Source organism: Lolium perenne, chromosome 4 (genome assembly GCF_019359855.2).
Source record: "Lolium perenne isolate Kyuss_39 chromosome 4, Kyuss_2.0, whole genome shotgun sequence".
In the NCBI taxonomy this organism is placed as follows: Eukaryota; Viridiplantae; Streptophyta; class Magnoliopsida; order Poales; family Poaceae; genus Lolium; species Lolium perenne.
In genome coordinates this window covers 236836224-236848369 of record NC_067247.2, presented here as the reverse complement: position 1 = coordinate 236848369, position 12146 = coordinate 236836224, and the positions used below count along the sequence as shown (strand labels likewise).

Sequence of the window (12146 nt, the reverse complement as noted above, 5' to 3'; positions counted from 1 at the left end):
GAAAACACATCTATGATCATATACTGGATTGCTAGCAGCACGTAGGGATCCTCCACCGAGGGGACCCGAAGCTGGGTACGACGTGTGCCTAATCTCGCTCCCGGAATCTCCATCGTCGCTTTCTCCCGAAACCCAAGTCTACAATACGTAGGCATTGCCGAGGTGTTCCGTCGTCACATGCTTAGTTGGTTCATGTGAGGTATATGTCATTTAAGAAAGTCTAGCAGTTCATGATCTCTCATGTTTAGCTCCAGTTTATTAATATGAGTAGCATATCATAGATATTTGCTTGCATTGTTTTATTCGTAAATAGGTATGACATTGTGGTATCCTCCTCTGAATAATTCATTTGAATCGACTTGGCACATGCTCACGCATGCATATGACTGAACAAAAGTCAATTAAGCCTCGATAATTTACTTTGCCTCAGAGTTCTTGTATCACTTTTATGCCTCCGTTAATTTATTTTGTTGCAAGCATGATTATGACAGTTACTGCTCTCTTGATTGTCGCTCCCCAGTCTATTGCTAGCCTTCACTTGTACTGAGCGGGAACGCTGCTCGTGCTTCCAAACCCCTGAAAACCAAGTTATTCCAAAGTGTCCACCATAAATACCTATGCATGGCATTTCAAACCATTCCAAGTAAATTCTCATGCGCTACCTTTAAACCTTCAAAATGCTTCTCAATTTGTGTCAATGTTTTATAGCTCATGAGGAAGTATGTGGTGTTTATCTTTGAACCTTGTCATTTACTTTTGACAGACTTTCATAATGGACTAGTGGCACATCCGCTTATCCAATAATTTTGCAAAAAGAGCTGGCAACGGGGTTCCCAGCCCCAATTAATCAAACTTCATTAATAATTCTCTTCACATGTTTTGCCCTGATTCATCAGTAAGAAACTTAATTTTGCAAATAGACACTCCTCCATGGTATGAGAATGATGGAAGGCACCCGAGGATTCGGTTGGCCATGGCTTGTGTAAGCAAAGGTTGGGGGGAGTGTCACCCATAATAAAACTAAAAGACATGTGTCCTTCATGGGAGCCGCTCTTGAAAGTCTGGTTGACGAGGTAGTTGGAGTACCCATTACCATTCGTTGACAACAACAAACACCTCTCAAAATAATTTTACTCCTGATTTAAAAATGAAAAGCTCTAGCGCATGTTAATCCCTGCTTCCCTCTGCGAAGGGTCAATCTTTTACTTTTACATTGAGTCACTATCCTTTCTTTGAGTACTTTCTTGAGAGCACAACTGTCATTCTTAGTATAATATGCTTGTCCCAAAATGTGATTAACTGTGGTATAACTTTGATGCTTTTATCATTGACAATCTCTACTTCTAGTCTTTCCATGAACTTCAAAGGTGCCCGAGCATTTATGTTTTGCTGTACAAATACGGGCAAGCGAGATACCACTTTATCATATCCTTTTATGAACATTGCAATCCTGCTGACAGACACGATTCATGATGCTTATTATTAATTTGTTGGTACCTTTTCCATGATTGACATAGCTATTAGATGATTTTATTTGCATGTATCTTATTATGAATTGCCTAAGTACTTGTCCATATCGTGAGAATATTTACATCATATGAACAAATGTGTTCGTGAAAGTTCTTTTATCGCACTCAGTTGTTAACTGAATTGCTTGAGGACAAGCAATAAGCTAAGCTTGGGGGAGTTGATACGTCCAAAACGTATTTACTTTCCCGAACACTTTTGCTATTGTTTTGCCTCTAATTTTTGTATTTTGGATACAACTAACACGGATTAACGCTGTTTTCAGCAGAATTGCCCTGGTGTCTCGTTTTTGTGCAGAAATTCAACTTTCAGGAAAATCCCCGGAATTAATATCAAAGGGCTTATTTTCCCAGAAGATTCACGGAGCCAGAAGGGCAGGCCAGGGGGAGGCCCAGGGCCTCCACACCATGGGCCGGCGCGGCCTAGGAGGGGGTTGCGCCGCCCTATGGTGAGGCCGCCTCGGCCAGCCTCTGACGCCCCCCTCTGGACTATTTAAGGGTTTCGATCTAAAAACGCGAGACGGGAAGTCAAAATCGCCAGAAGCCATCCAGAACGCCGCCACCATCGCGAAACTCCGTCTCGGGACCAGAAACTCCGTTCTAGCACTCCGCCGGGACGGAGAATTGGAGGAGATCATCGCCATCATCACCACCGACGCCTCTCCATCGACCAGCCATGTTTCCCCCATCCATGTGTGAGTAATTCCCCCGCTGCAGCTGAATTGACAACTCCGTTGTTAAGGCTTTCAAGTATTCTTTGGCTCCCCTTGTGTCAAATCAATAAATTGGGTTTTACTTCCCTCGAAGACTGTTGCGATCCCCTATACTTGTGGGTCATCAAGGTCCTGGTTCGTTCGCTGGAGTCGTTCGGAGATGAGAAGCCCTCTGATGCGCTTCTCCCTAGCCTGTCGTGGAGGCGAGGAGGGAGTTGTTGGCGGTGCCGCCTCTCGCTCCTGTCGAAGCCAGTCTTTGCCCAAGAGGTGCTACAGAGCTGTGTTTGCTTCATCTCCACCGCCATTGATGCGGCCTTCTTCCTGGGAAGCTCATCAATAGGGGACACTTGCCGGCGTCATGGCCCCGGCCCTGCAGCTTATGGCCGAATGGCGGCCCTTCTCCAGGAGTTCTACCTCCATCTGGAGGCTTCTTTCCGGCTCGTCGTCGATAGCTTTTGCTGACCTTGCCCCAAGTGGCTCGCTCCCCGGAGGCGTGGAAGGCAGTCGATGGTGGAGTACGTTCTCTCTGGCAGTGGCCAAGGACCTGATCGCTTTTTCAGTTTCTTTTTAGGGTCCTGTATGCAAACTCTAAGGGCGGGTGTGTTACTTTATATTCTTTGGAGGCCCTTCCTGTATTTCGGGTTGTAACCGCGTTGAATTAATGCAGCTCTCGGTCCTTCGGGGCCTTTCCTTTTCATAAAAAAAAAGTAAGCCTAGGGTAGTGTTTGCTCTCCACAACTTTGAAGTGGTTTTTTGACATAGGTGTGTATGCTCCTAAGATCTTCTGACTTAAACCATTTTTTAACAACCCAAGTAGATATTCCAACGTGCTGCTCCCTCCGTTCAAAATAATTGAAGTTCAAGGTTTGTCCAAAGTTAAACATCATCATATTTGACCAAATTGCAAAAATAAATGTCAATATATAACATCAAATTTACATAATATGAAAGTATATTGTGTGATGAATCTAACATAATTAACCTGTCGTGGTAGATGTAGACATTTTTTTTGACAAACTTGGTCAAAGTTTAGATTGTCTGATTTTGGACAAACCTAGGGAGTTCAATTATTTTGGAACGGAGGTAGATAAGCTAGAACAAATATAATATAACACCAGAAATTAATTATGAATGTACAAAAAAGGCACCCATTGCCAATCGAATATCTTCAATCAGAATGACGTTCTTTAAAAAACTTTTGGAACATGATTTCATGGTCACCCATCGCCCCTGAAGCAACACGACAGTGTAATCTCAAATGGTTGCATGCGTTCCCACAAAACAAATGGCTCCATGTGAATAAGAACCATTTCTACATTATATAGTTAATTACGTAGGATTTTAAAAATAATATACAAAATCGTAAAATTTCAATAGTAGCATATTATGTAAAAGAATATTACAAATCTACATCGTTAGTCAATGTTTCTCCTGATGAATAAATTGACTCTAAGCTATAATGCTTGTGTGACAAATATAATCTTTTACTGTACACGACAACCTTGTTCTGCATCACCCAATAATCTAAGGCTACGAGATATTCGCTGCAGGGGCAAGAAATAGCACAACATTAACACATGATATCTTACTTAAGGTTCAAATGGAGATTTAGCCTTAGAGCTTACTTCTCGAGTATCACGGAGGCGTAATAGGTCTAACTTGTCTGATGGCCTCAAATTAATCAAGTTGACAAGCTGCAGAAAAAGTAATAAGTACAGTACACTAGCATATATTATATACTTCACCTAAACAACTACAGGATTGCAGCTTACCCAGAAACTGAACTTTTCAGGGTCCTGTGGTCCAGGCATGCTCTCGAGATCAAAATGTCTTGTCCGCCTAACTGCATTCGGTGAAACAGGTCAAAGTAGAATAAAATGGGCATCTGTTGAGCACCAAACTATAAATATAGTTTACTCGTTCAATGGTACCTCAATATATAGAGTAGGAAATTTATACAGTTTTCAAAATATGTGTACTGACAGTGGTGGACACACCTTAAGTTGTGGGTCTATAAAACCCCACAGCCTATTATGAATACCTCCAAAAAGGTAAAGTAAAAGAAAATAAACCATATAGATTTTTGGATATATACAGGTGGCCCCATGGGTTACAAATCCTAGCTTCACCACCCATTCAAGTATGTCTTACCGTTTGTCTATCATGACTGAAATACATTGTATTGTACTACCCAGTTCTCAAATTTTGCTTGATCTTTATTCCACGTAATCACTATACTGAGAAGCACATTCATGCAATGTACTTAAAATATCCATACCAGTCCTTGTGGTTTCTCTAGCACGCCTAATGTACGTCCTGGCCAGTTCTGAAGCTTCATTGGTCCTTTCGATTAGCTGCAAAAAGTAAAATAAAAAGACAACCCAAATACTATTGTTCAGACAGAATTCCTGATTTAGCATTACATTGTGATAGAAGATGCTATTAATTTTCCATTTAAGTGGAGATATAAACGCAGAAATAATAATCACAAGCTAGAAAGAACAAATATACCAAATTCAGATGCCGACCATGGGTTATGCTTTACTGGAATAAAAATTAAGGCACTTTCCATAAGTACTGGTTTTCTGCAATATTAATTTTCTGCAAGAACAGTTATTAGCTCTCATCCAACTGTTACCCCTCAAATCGCTCCAAGTCAAGCACGCTTAACCTCAGAGTTCTTTGAAGATGAGCTTCCAGAAAAGAAGTTGCAACTTGTTGATACTCGTATTCTATCAATCCTATTGAGCCCTAGGCCAGGATCACACTATTTACGTGCATACTTTGAGATTTCATGGCACATACGTGTTTCTTCCCATATATTTGTTTTTCTTTTACACATTTTGGTTACAAAAAACATACTATGGCACATTACATTCATGCTAAATGTTTTATCTTTCTTACATGCGTTTGTGGGGTTCAAGCACAAATGCGTCAAATTGTATAACTCAACTAAAATTTGAAGACTTGGTCCCAACTTCCACAGTATTAATTTCAGTTCCTTTGTTGATTTTGGTCCATAAACACTACAGGTAACAAAAGGAGAAGAATCCCTCAAAAAAAAAACAAGAGGAGAAGAAGCTCAAGAAGGTAATGAGTGTTTACATCTTTTCTCTCTTGTGATCCTTCAGGTAGAGAAACATCTTTGAACCATTCAATTTCAGCAACTCGGTACCTGCAATAAGAAACAACACAAGTAAGAAAACATAGAAAAGGATGGGACAAGATAACAGGTTTTTGCACATAAATTATCCATGTAAACTTCTATAGGGCATTCTGGACTCACCCATCTTCATCCCATGATCGCAAGATACGAAACCTCCGTGAACCTTCCACCTATGAACAAAAGAATTATTTACCGTCTGATAATAGCTTCGAATTGCAAATTTAATTGCTGATGACAAATCAATAAGAAAATGGACAAAATCCTCAAACTGCACACACACACAATTCAGAGACAATTTTATCAATCTTCCTGTTACTCACAGCAGTTTCGGATCCAAATAAATTTATCAGACAGATTCAAATTTTACTTTTCCCAGAACAACCGATTTCATCAGAATCAGCTGAGTAACCTCTCCAACATTGATGTAAGTTGTCTACTACCCGACAAATGTTGATAGACTAATTGAAATTATATGAGTCATATAGGCCTTAAAAAAAGGAGTCGAAAAAGGTCAAAAAAACATCTGTGACAAGAACCATAGCTAAACACTCAAGGTATCAATTTAATGTTCAGTGAGTCGATCTAAGCATCTGACAAATATCTGAGGGAAAATGACTTCAAGCTTCTAACAATAATTAAGAGTCTCACCTTGTAATGATATTGTTGCGATTATATCCTATGAGGCTATGACTGGGAACAAGATTAGAGATCCTAGAAATAACCAACTAGCATCACTACACATAATAACTGACCCCATCCTCTCACCAGTTATGTGAAAAAGGAAGCAATATCGGACATTTAGGACCTGGAATGCAGGCAATCAGAGGAATTGGCAAGCATCGATCAAACACAGAGTATGAAGATTGACTGCGCAGATGTGTCTCCAAGCATCTGGCCAGATGCATACTTCAACCTGGCGGCCGGCCTGGCATTCAGAAGCACGGCCATGAGCAGATTATGTGCCCATGAGCAGAGGCATCTCCGATCGAGCATCAGGCCACATCTCGCTTCCTCGTCAGTCCATCATCACCACCACCGATCAGAACTACAACAAGAGCGCCATGTGTGTCATCACCAACATCAACATCTTCCTAGATCGACATCTACATCATCCACAGATCACCTATTCTTGCACGCGGCTCAAGTCAGTCTACCTCGACAATCAACATGGTCCACGGTCAGGCCTCTTCTTTGTGTTCTGGCCATCTTCGGATATACACATGACTACACCGAGCTTTGGTTTGTGACTGTGTTGCCACATAGAGTAGCAGCATTGCCGCACGTGGTCATCGATAAGCCGTAATCGCCAACAGGTGCTTCATCGTCTCAACATGACCACCTGGTCATCATCATGCCAGAGGCGAAGACGTTAGTCGTGCCATGAATTTCTCCAAGTGAGGGACTACCATCAATATGACGAGGAGCAGCACACGTTGGAAGCATAATGTAGTAGTGGACCTGCAACCTCTGGCAATGCCACGAGCCAAGGTGTTGGATTACTGAAGGCACTGGCAACTCAGATATGTGACACATATACTTTCACACTGGCTCAGCTGGGTTATATGTCACCTGTCGCTCTGGTGTTAATGCCAGTTCCCAGTTGCCTATACAACATCGCCCTCTAAGGTTCTACATGCGAAACCTTAGCATGACAGCCTTATTTTGGTAAAGGAAGTAGTAGTTAAAGTAATCACTGCAAGTATTGCAATTGGTGCCAATAAATCAAAATACGGGCAAGAACACTAAGTTTTTACATGCAACCCCACTAGCTGAGCTTAGCCTAACCTTGCATGGGTCCAAGTTATAAATCGTTCAGATCTGACATTATCAAATAAATTTAGTATATTATGTTTTGCAGTAGACAAGAACTGCCATAGATTCTTCCTAGGCAGTCGATAATATATATTTACAGCGGAAAACTTAAAGTTGTGTAGTAATCTAGCACACAGTCATAAAGAAGTCCCAAAACTGAACCTTGAGCAAAAAGGCATGCGCACAAAATGACTATAAATCTATCGAACAGAGCATGGATTTTACCTCTAGATAAAAACGGCCATCTGGAAGTGGCTCACACCTACACGTTTATGAAGACAGATAAGATTGAATGTGTTGACAGAAGTTGAAAACAAATAAGGAAACTACACTCACTCTAGAATTTCCACCTCACATCCACAGTCGGCTACAGTACCAGTCGCAGAATCAATAGCAACCTACATTATTAAATAAATAAGTCAATGGATGAAACCTTTAGGCAAAGAGATTATCTCAGATTAGATACTGACCATTCCCATTCGATGATTCCCTTCCATTACCCTCCTTACCTGTTTCAAATGGGGAAAAACAAGGTTGTGGGTATATTGAGAAAACACATCCTACCAACATTCTAAAAACATACAACTAAGCTAAGTAAAGTTACATCTTGATGAAAATGGATGGATAATACAGGCCAGCTACGCAAGCAAATAAAAACCCATATGGAAATACACTTGTTGACAAGCAGATTACAGAAGGTGATAGATACAAAAGATCAAATTAGTGCTATTTTATTTGCACTGACAGTCTACAAGTACGATTTAGGGAAAATATCATCTTCTGGTTATTCAGTCCTACCATTTTGTAAAGCAAGCTTTCACAGAAAGTATGCTGAACTTACTACACCTGCAATATACAGATAAACTTGCACCTATACACTGGGATACTTCAGATAAATCAGAAGATGCATAGCTGTCAACAAATGCATGTCACAAACAAAATCTAAATTTCTGATAGTTGTTTGTACCATCAGCCTGTAGCGAGGTTCAAATATGTTCAATGCCATCTTTTGGCAGGGTAATACGACATCCATAACAAAGAGAGGCATCAAATCCACGCCTGCATATGTTGTAGTTTCATGCTCTAATCTCCTCTCAGCATATTCTTCAGGGAAGTTTCTCTGAATTACGTTGTTCAATGTTACACTGAGGCATTGAACATAAGTGAGATTAGAGAAATTAAGAACAAATTGGATGCCTGCATGAAAATGAAACTTGAATTCAAATGAATAAATCTAAGTTCATAAAGGCAAACACAGAATACCTTATAGGATAAGTTCTTGGACCAATAAATAGAACTGTCCGACACATGGGGCACTTGTTGCCTACAGAAAGTAGCACATTATGCGAAGCTCAAACTAAACAAAAGCAGCTAATCAAGTATATGGATGTTTTCTGAGCTCACCGTGATCCATTGATTGATGCAAACAAGAGCGGCAAAATGAGTGCCCACATGGAGTGGTGACTGGTTCAAACAATAGCTTAAAACATAATGTGCACTCAAAATCATCAGTCCTATCTAACCTTGGCCGTCTTGCTCCAGCGGCAGCATTTGTATTTCTATCCAGATCACTGAGACAGATCTGTAAAATATGGCTATACATATAGCAAAAGAGTGTTACATAATGTGCCAGAGCATAATTATCAACTTCGGAGATCTGCGAGCTATGCAGTGAATATGGATATCCTCAGGAGGAATCAACAGTCATACCTGAGGGGATCGACTTGAAGACCAGCAAGAAGGGACTCACGTGCCTCGTGGTATCGCTCCAGCTGCATACAAAGGGTGTTATTCAGAATATATAAATGTTTATTGCAAAGAAACATGAACTACAATGTAAATGACCACATAAGCAACACGTTGCCGACAGATGATAATAAGGGAGGACCTGGGCGATGTTACGAAGTTTACTAACTAATCACATATCAGCTTTTGTTCTCTTAAAGGTGGCATGTGCATAACAAAGGGATGAAGGCATATGACTGTACATATCAGGTAAGATATGCCAAAAAGAACGAAAGTGAAGCTTCAGAATGTTACCAGAATAAGGGCATATGCCTTGAGAAGATATGCTTTCGGAGAATTACTGTGGATAGTTAATACCTTCTCTGCATCCTTCAGAGCTAACTGCAAAAACATTTTACTTAAAAAATAATAATAACTAATGCTTCCATACATTCATTTGAGTTTCACATCAGGTATGAAAATCCTTTTTATATTACACATACCTCTGCATGAGTTGTGGGATCAAGGCCATTCAGTGGCTGATACTCTGAGTCAGCTGCGGATCGTTCCCTCAACACTTGACTTATCCTAATAACAACAAGATGTGCATGAAAACATTTCTGTGCAGCAGCATGATTAATTACCTAAACTGTGAATGAATGGAAGTAATATAAAGAGTTATATGACACAGAAACCCTGTCAAAGAACTTACAAACAGAAAGCAGAACATCGATTGCTAAGGATAACAGGATCTCCCGATCTCAAGTTTTGAGCTTTAGAATAGAAGGAAATGGCCTGAAACAGAATCGTATCAAGTATCGGAAACAATGAAATCAACACATACAGGAATCAAATTTGTGAATTTCTCAGGAAAAGTCAAAGATACAATGAGAACGAAACAATGAATGCCAGTGCTACACATCTGAAAAATAGGAAAAGCAAAGGCTCTCTCTGCATAAAAATCACATGAAATGATCAAATAAAGAAACAAAAATAAAAAAGAATTCCAAGAAATTCAAGATATGACTATTTTACATAAATTCACCAAGGTGATGATATACACCTTTGATGTAGGTTTATCAGGTTAATAGGCTATAGAGTAGCTCAATAAGGTAAGAACTTTATCTTCAAAAGGTACCGAATTAGGAAAACACCATCACCTCTCTTAAATAAACAGTTTTTATGCACTTCCGGTGTACGCAAATACTACAATGAAGTATGAACTCCGAAGAAAAAGTTATTCACTTAGTTGTCCTGGAGTATGCAGAGAAACATATGAAACAGAAATACATACAGAAATCAAGTATACAACAGATAAAAATCATAGAACATAAAATTGATGACGGATGAAAAGGAAGAAGAGATCTGAACCACTTATCAGTGACACACTGATGTTATTCCCCATTCTAACGATCTTTGAAGTGTTACACAAATCGTCCCAAATAAAAAGTTTCCTTACTATCTCAGAAAAAAGGTTACCTTACTGTAAATAAATGTTATATCCGTGGGTATCTCAAGGAGTCAATACAGTTAAAAACCTAGATGTATTTTGACATTTGAGCCAGTGACTAGCAGCTGAAGTTGGAATATTTATGCAGCGGTGCAACAATAGTCGAAATATTTACTAGTTTCTAGTCCATAGTTACAGAAAGTTACTAATGTCGAACAAGGCAGTACCCTATTAGATGCATGACTACAAGAATGTCCCAAATAGCAGAACAAGAACATGTTAAAGCACAAACGTGTAATTTTTCGAAGAGACAAAGCCTCCTCATTAGTTACCTATCAGCCGTTCCACTAATTAAGGAAAAATCTGAGCAAACATCGTAAATAAACTGATGAAAAACAAATGAGTTGATGCAAAGAGATTTGAAGTGCCACACTAACTGTACCGAGCTGGTACAAAGCAAATCTAAGTATGCCCAAATTTCGAAGATGAAAAACAGTGTCTCGCTAGTTGGTGGTCCACTCAGTATTCTTGTCCTGTGTTGAAAAAATTGTATTGAAGTCGAAATTGGTGGCTGAGATACTGAAGAATTGCTGTCGATGCCTCCATTCCCATGGTCATCACATTCACCAATTCAGCACCAAAGGTAAAGGCAGACATGCATCAACATACAACACTAACCGTTACATACATACAGTTGCTCCGGTCAGTCCTAGTTGGCCATCCTCTCCCAAATATTATTAGTAAAGGGGCCGCCATCAAACTATCCGAGACCGTCGGGTTCGATCGGGGTACTTACACCCACAGGACGAACAGAGAGGGCAAGGGGGGGAGCTTCGCAAGCAGAAGATTACCTCGTCGTAGCGGCGCTCCCGGAAGGCGCGGGCGCCGCGCTGCGCGAGGTCGAACACCTCGCGGAACTTGTCCGGTGTCATCCCCATCTCCTCCTCCCTGTCGACCTGCGCGGCCACCACGAGAAGGGAAATCCAGCTCAAAACACACTGCGCGCGGCTCGGCTCAAGTAAAAAAGACGAGGGAATCAGACGCACCCACGGGAAGTCCTCGACGGCGAGCGCGGCGGAGAAGGAGGCGGCCGGCGTCACCATTGGGGGAGCGCGGTGGGTGGGAGCAGGAATCGGATTGGGGGAAATGGGGGTTGGGCGAGCAGGGGGGGATTGGACTTTGGAGTTGGAGTTGGAGAAGAAGAAGGAGAAGGAGGTGGTGGTGAGGGAGCATGCGGCGTTCGTGCGCCGATGCCCGGTGGTTTTTGCGCGGCTGCGGCCATCAAGACGTGTCCCCGTACGCTGTCCTAAACCACTGCCAAATTTCACTCACAACCTCGGCGTTCAGTCAACAATATCAGGCAGGGCTTTTATTCCCCTTTGCACCCTCCTTCCATCAACCTCAGGAGAATATCAAGGAGCTGACGGCGACTAGTATTTGCCTTTTGCCTCCCGAGTTGAGTGATTATTTCGTTTAAATAGTATGAAAAAAAACATTTGGAAGTGCTAAAAATAATTGAAAACTCGAGATGCATCTTGAAATTATTGTTTTGCTGGCATACATCCTCTCTTATTTTTTTACCCACGGGTGAGAAGATTGCTATACTCCCTCCGAGAGATCAGAGGGAGTACCAAAATTTACACAACTGCAATTGATTTCCTTAGGATATATGAGTTTTGTATTCTCAAAACAGGGAGAGATCACCAGGATCTAGAGCCAAAATTCCCCTCAAGGTGCTACTGTGCTCTCATGAT

At 41.0% G+C, this 12146-nt stretch overlaps 1 protein-coding gene across 1 annotated transcript; it reads right to left on the bottom strand.

The window, feature by feature from the left end:
- Nucleotides 1–3535: 3535 nt before the first annotated feature.
- LOC127332551 (uncharacterized) lies at nucleotides 3536–11682 on the bottom strand. The gene is made up of 18 exons (XM_051358860.1): nucleotides 11439–11682; nucleotides 11244–11348; nucleotides 9655–9737; nucleotides 9446–9530; nucleotides 9258–9344; nucleotides 8928–8989; nucleotides 8622–8812; nucleotides 8481–8541; nucleotides 8185–8362; nucleotides 7688–7726; nucleotides 7554–7615; nucleotides 7443–7479; nucleotides 5526–5575; nucleotides 5345–5414; nucleotides 4518–4593; nucleotides 4012–4082; nucleotides 3865–3933; nucleotides 3536–3783 (listed from the first exon to the last, which is right to left on the bottom strand). The coding sequence occupies exons 1-18, from the start codon at nucleotides 11493–11495 to the stop codon at nucleotides 3724–3726; spliced, it is 1443 nt and encodes a 480-aa protein (XP_051214820.1). The 5' UTR covers nucleotides 11496–11682; the 3' UTR covers nucleotides 3536–3723.
- Nucleotides 11683–12146: the final 464 nt, after the last annotated feature.

What these genes read in the sequence shown, in the direction of transcription:
- LOC127332551 (XM_051358860.1), bottom strand. Translation starts at nt 11,495, where the DNA reads ATGGTGACGCCGGCCGCCTCCTTCTCCGCCGCGCTCGCCGTCGAGGAC. An exon ending in GGAATCATCGAATGGGAATG is followed by an intron (nt 7,616 to 7,687) that starts GTCAGTATCTAA and finishes TTAATAATGTAG; the next exon opens with GTTGCTATTGATTCTGCGAC. An exon ending in CGATCATGGGATGAAGATGG is followed by an intron (nt 5,415 to 5,525) that starts GTGAGTCCAGAA and finishes TTCTTATTGCAG; the next exon opens with GTACCGAGTTGCTGAAATTG.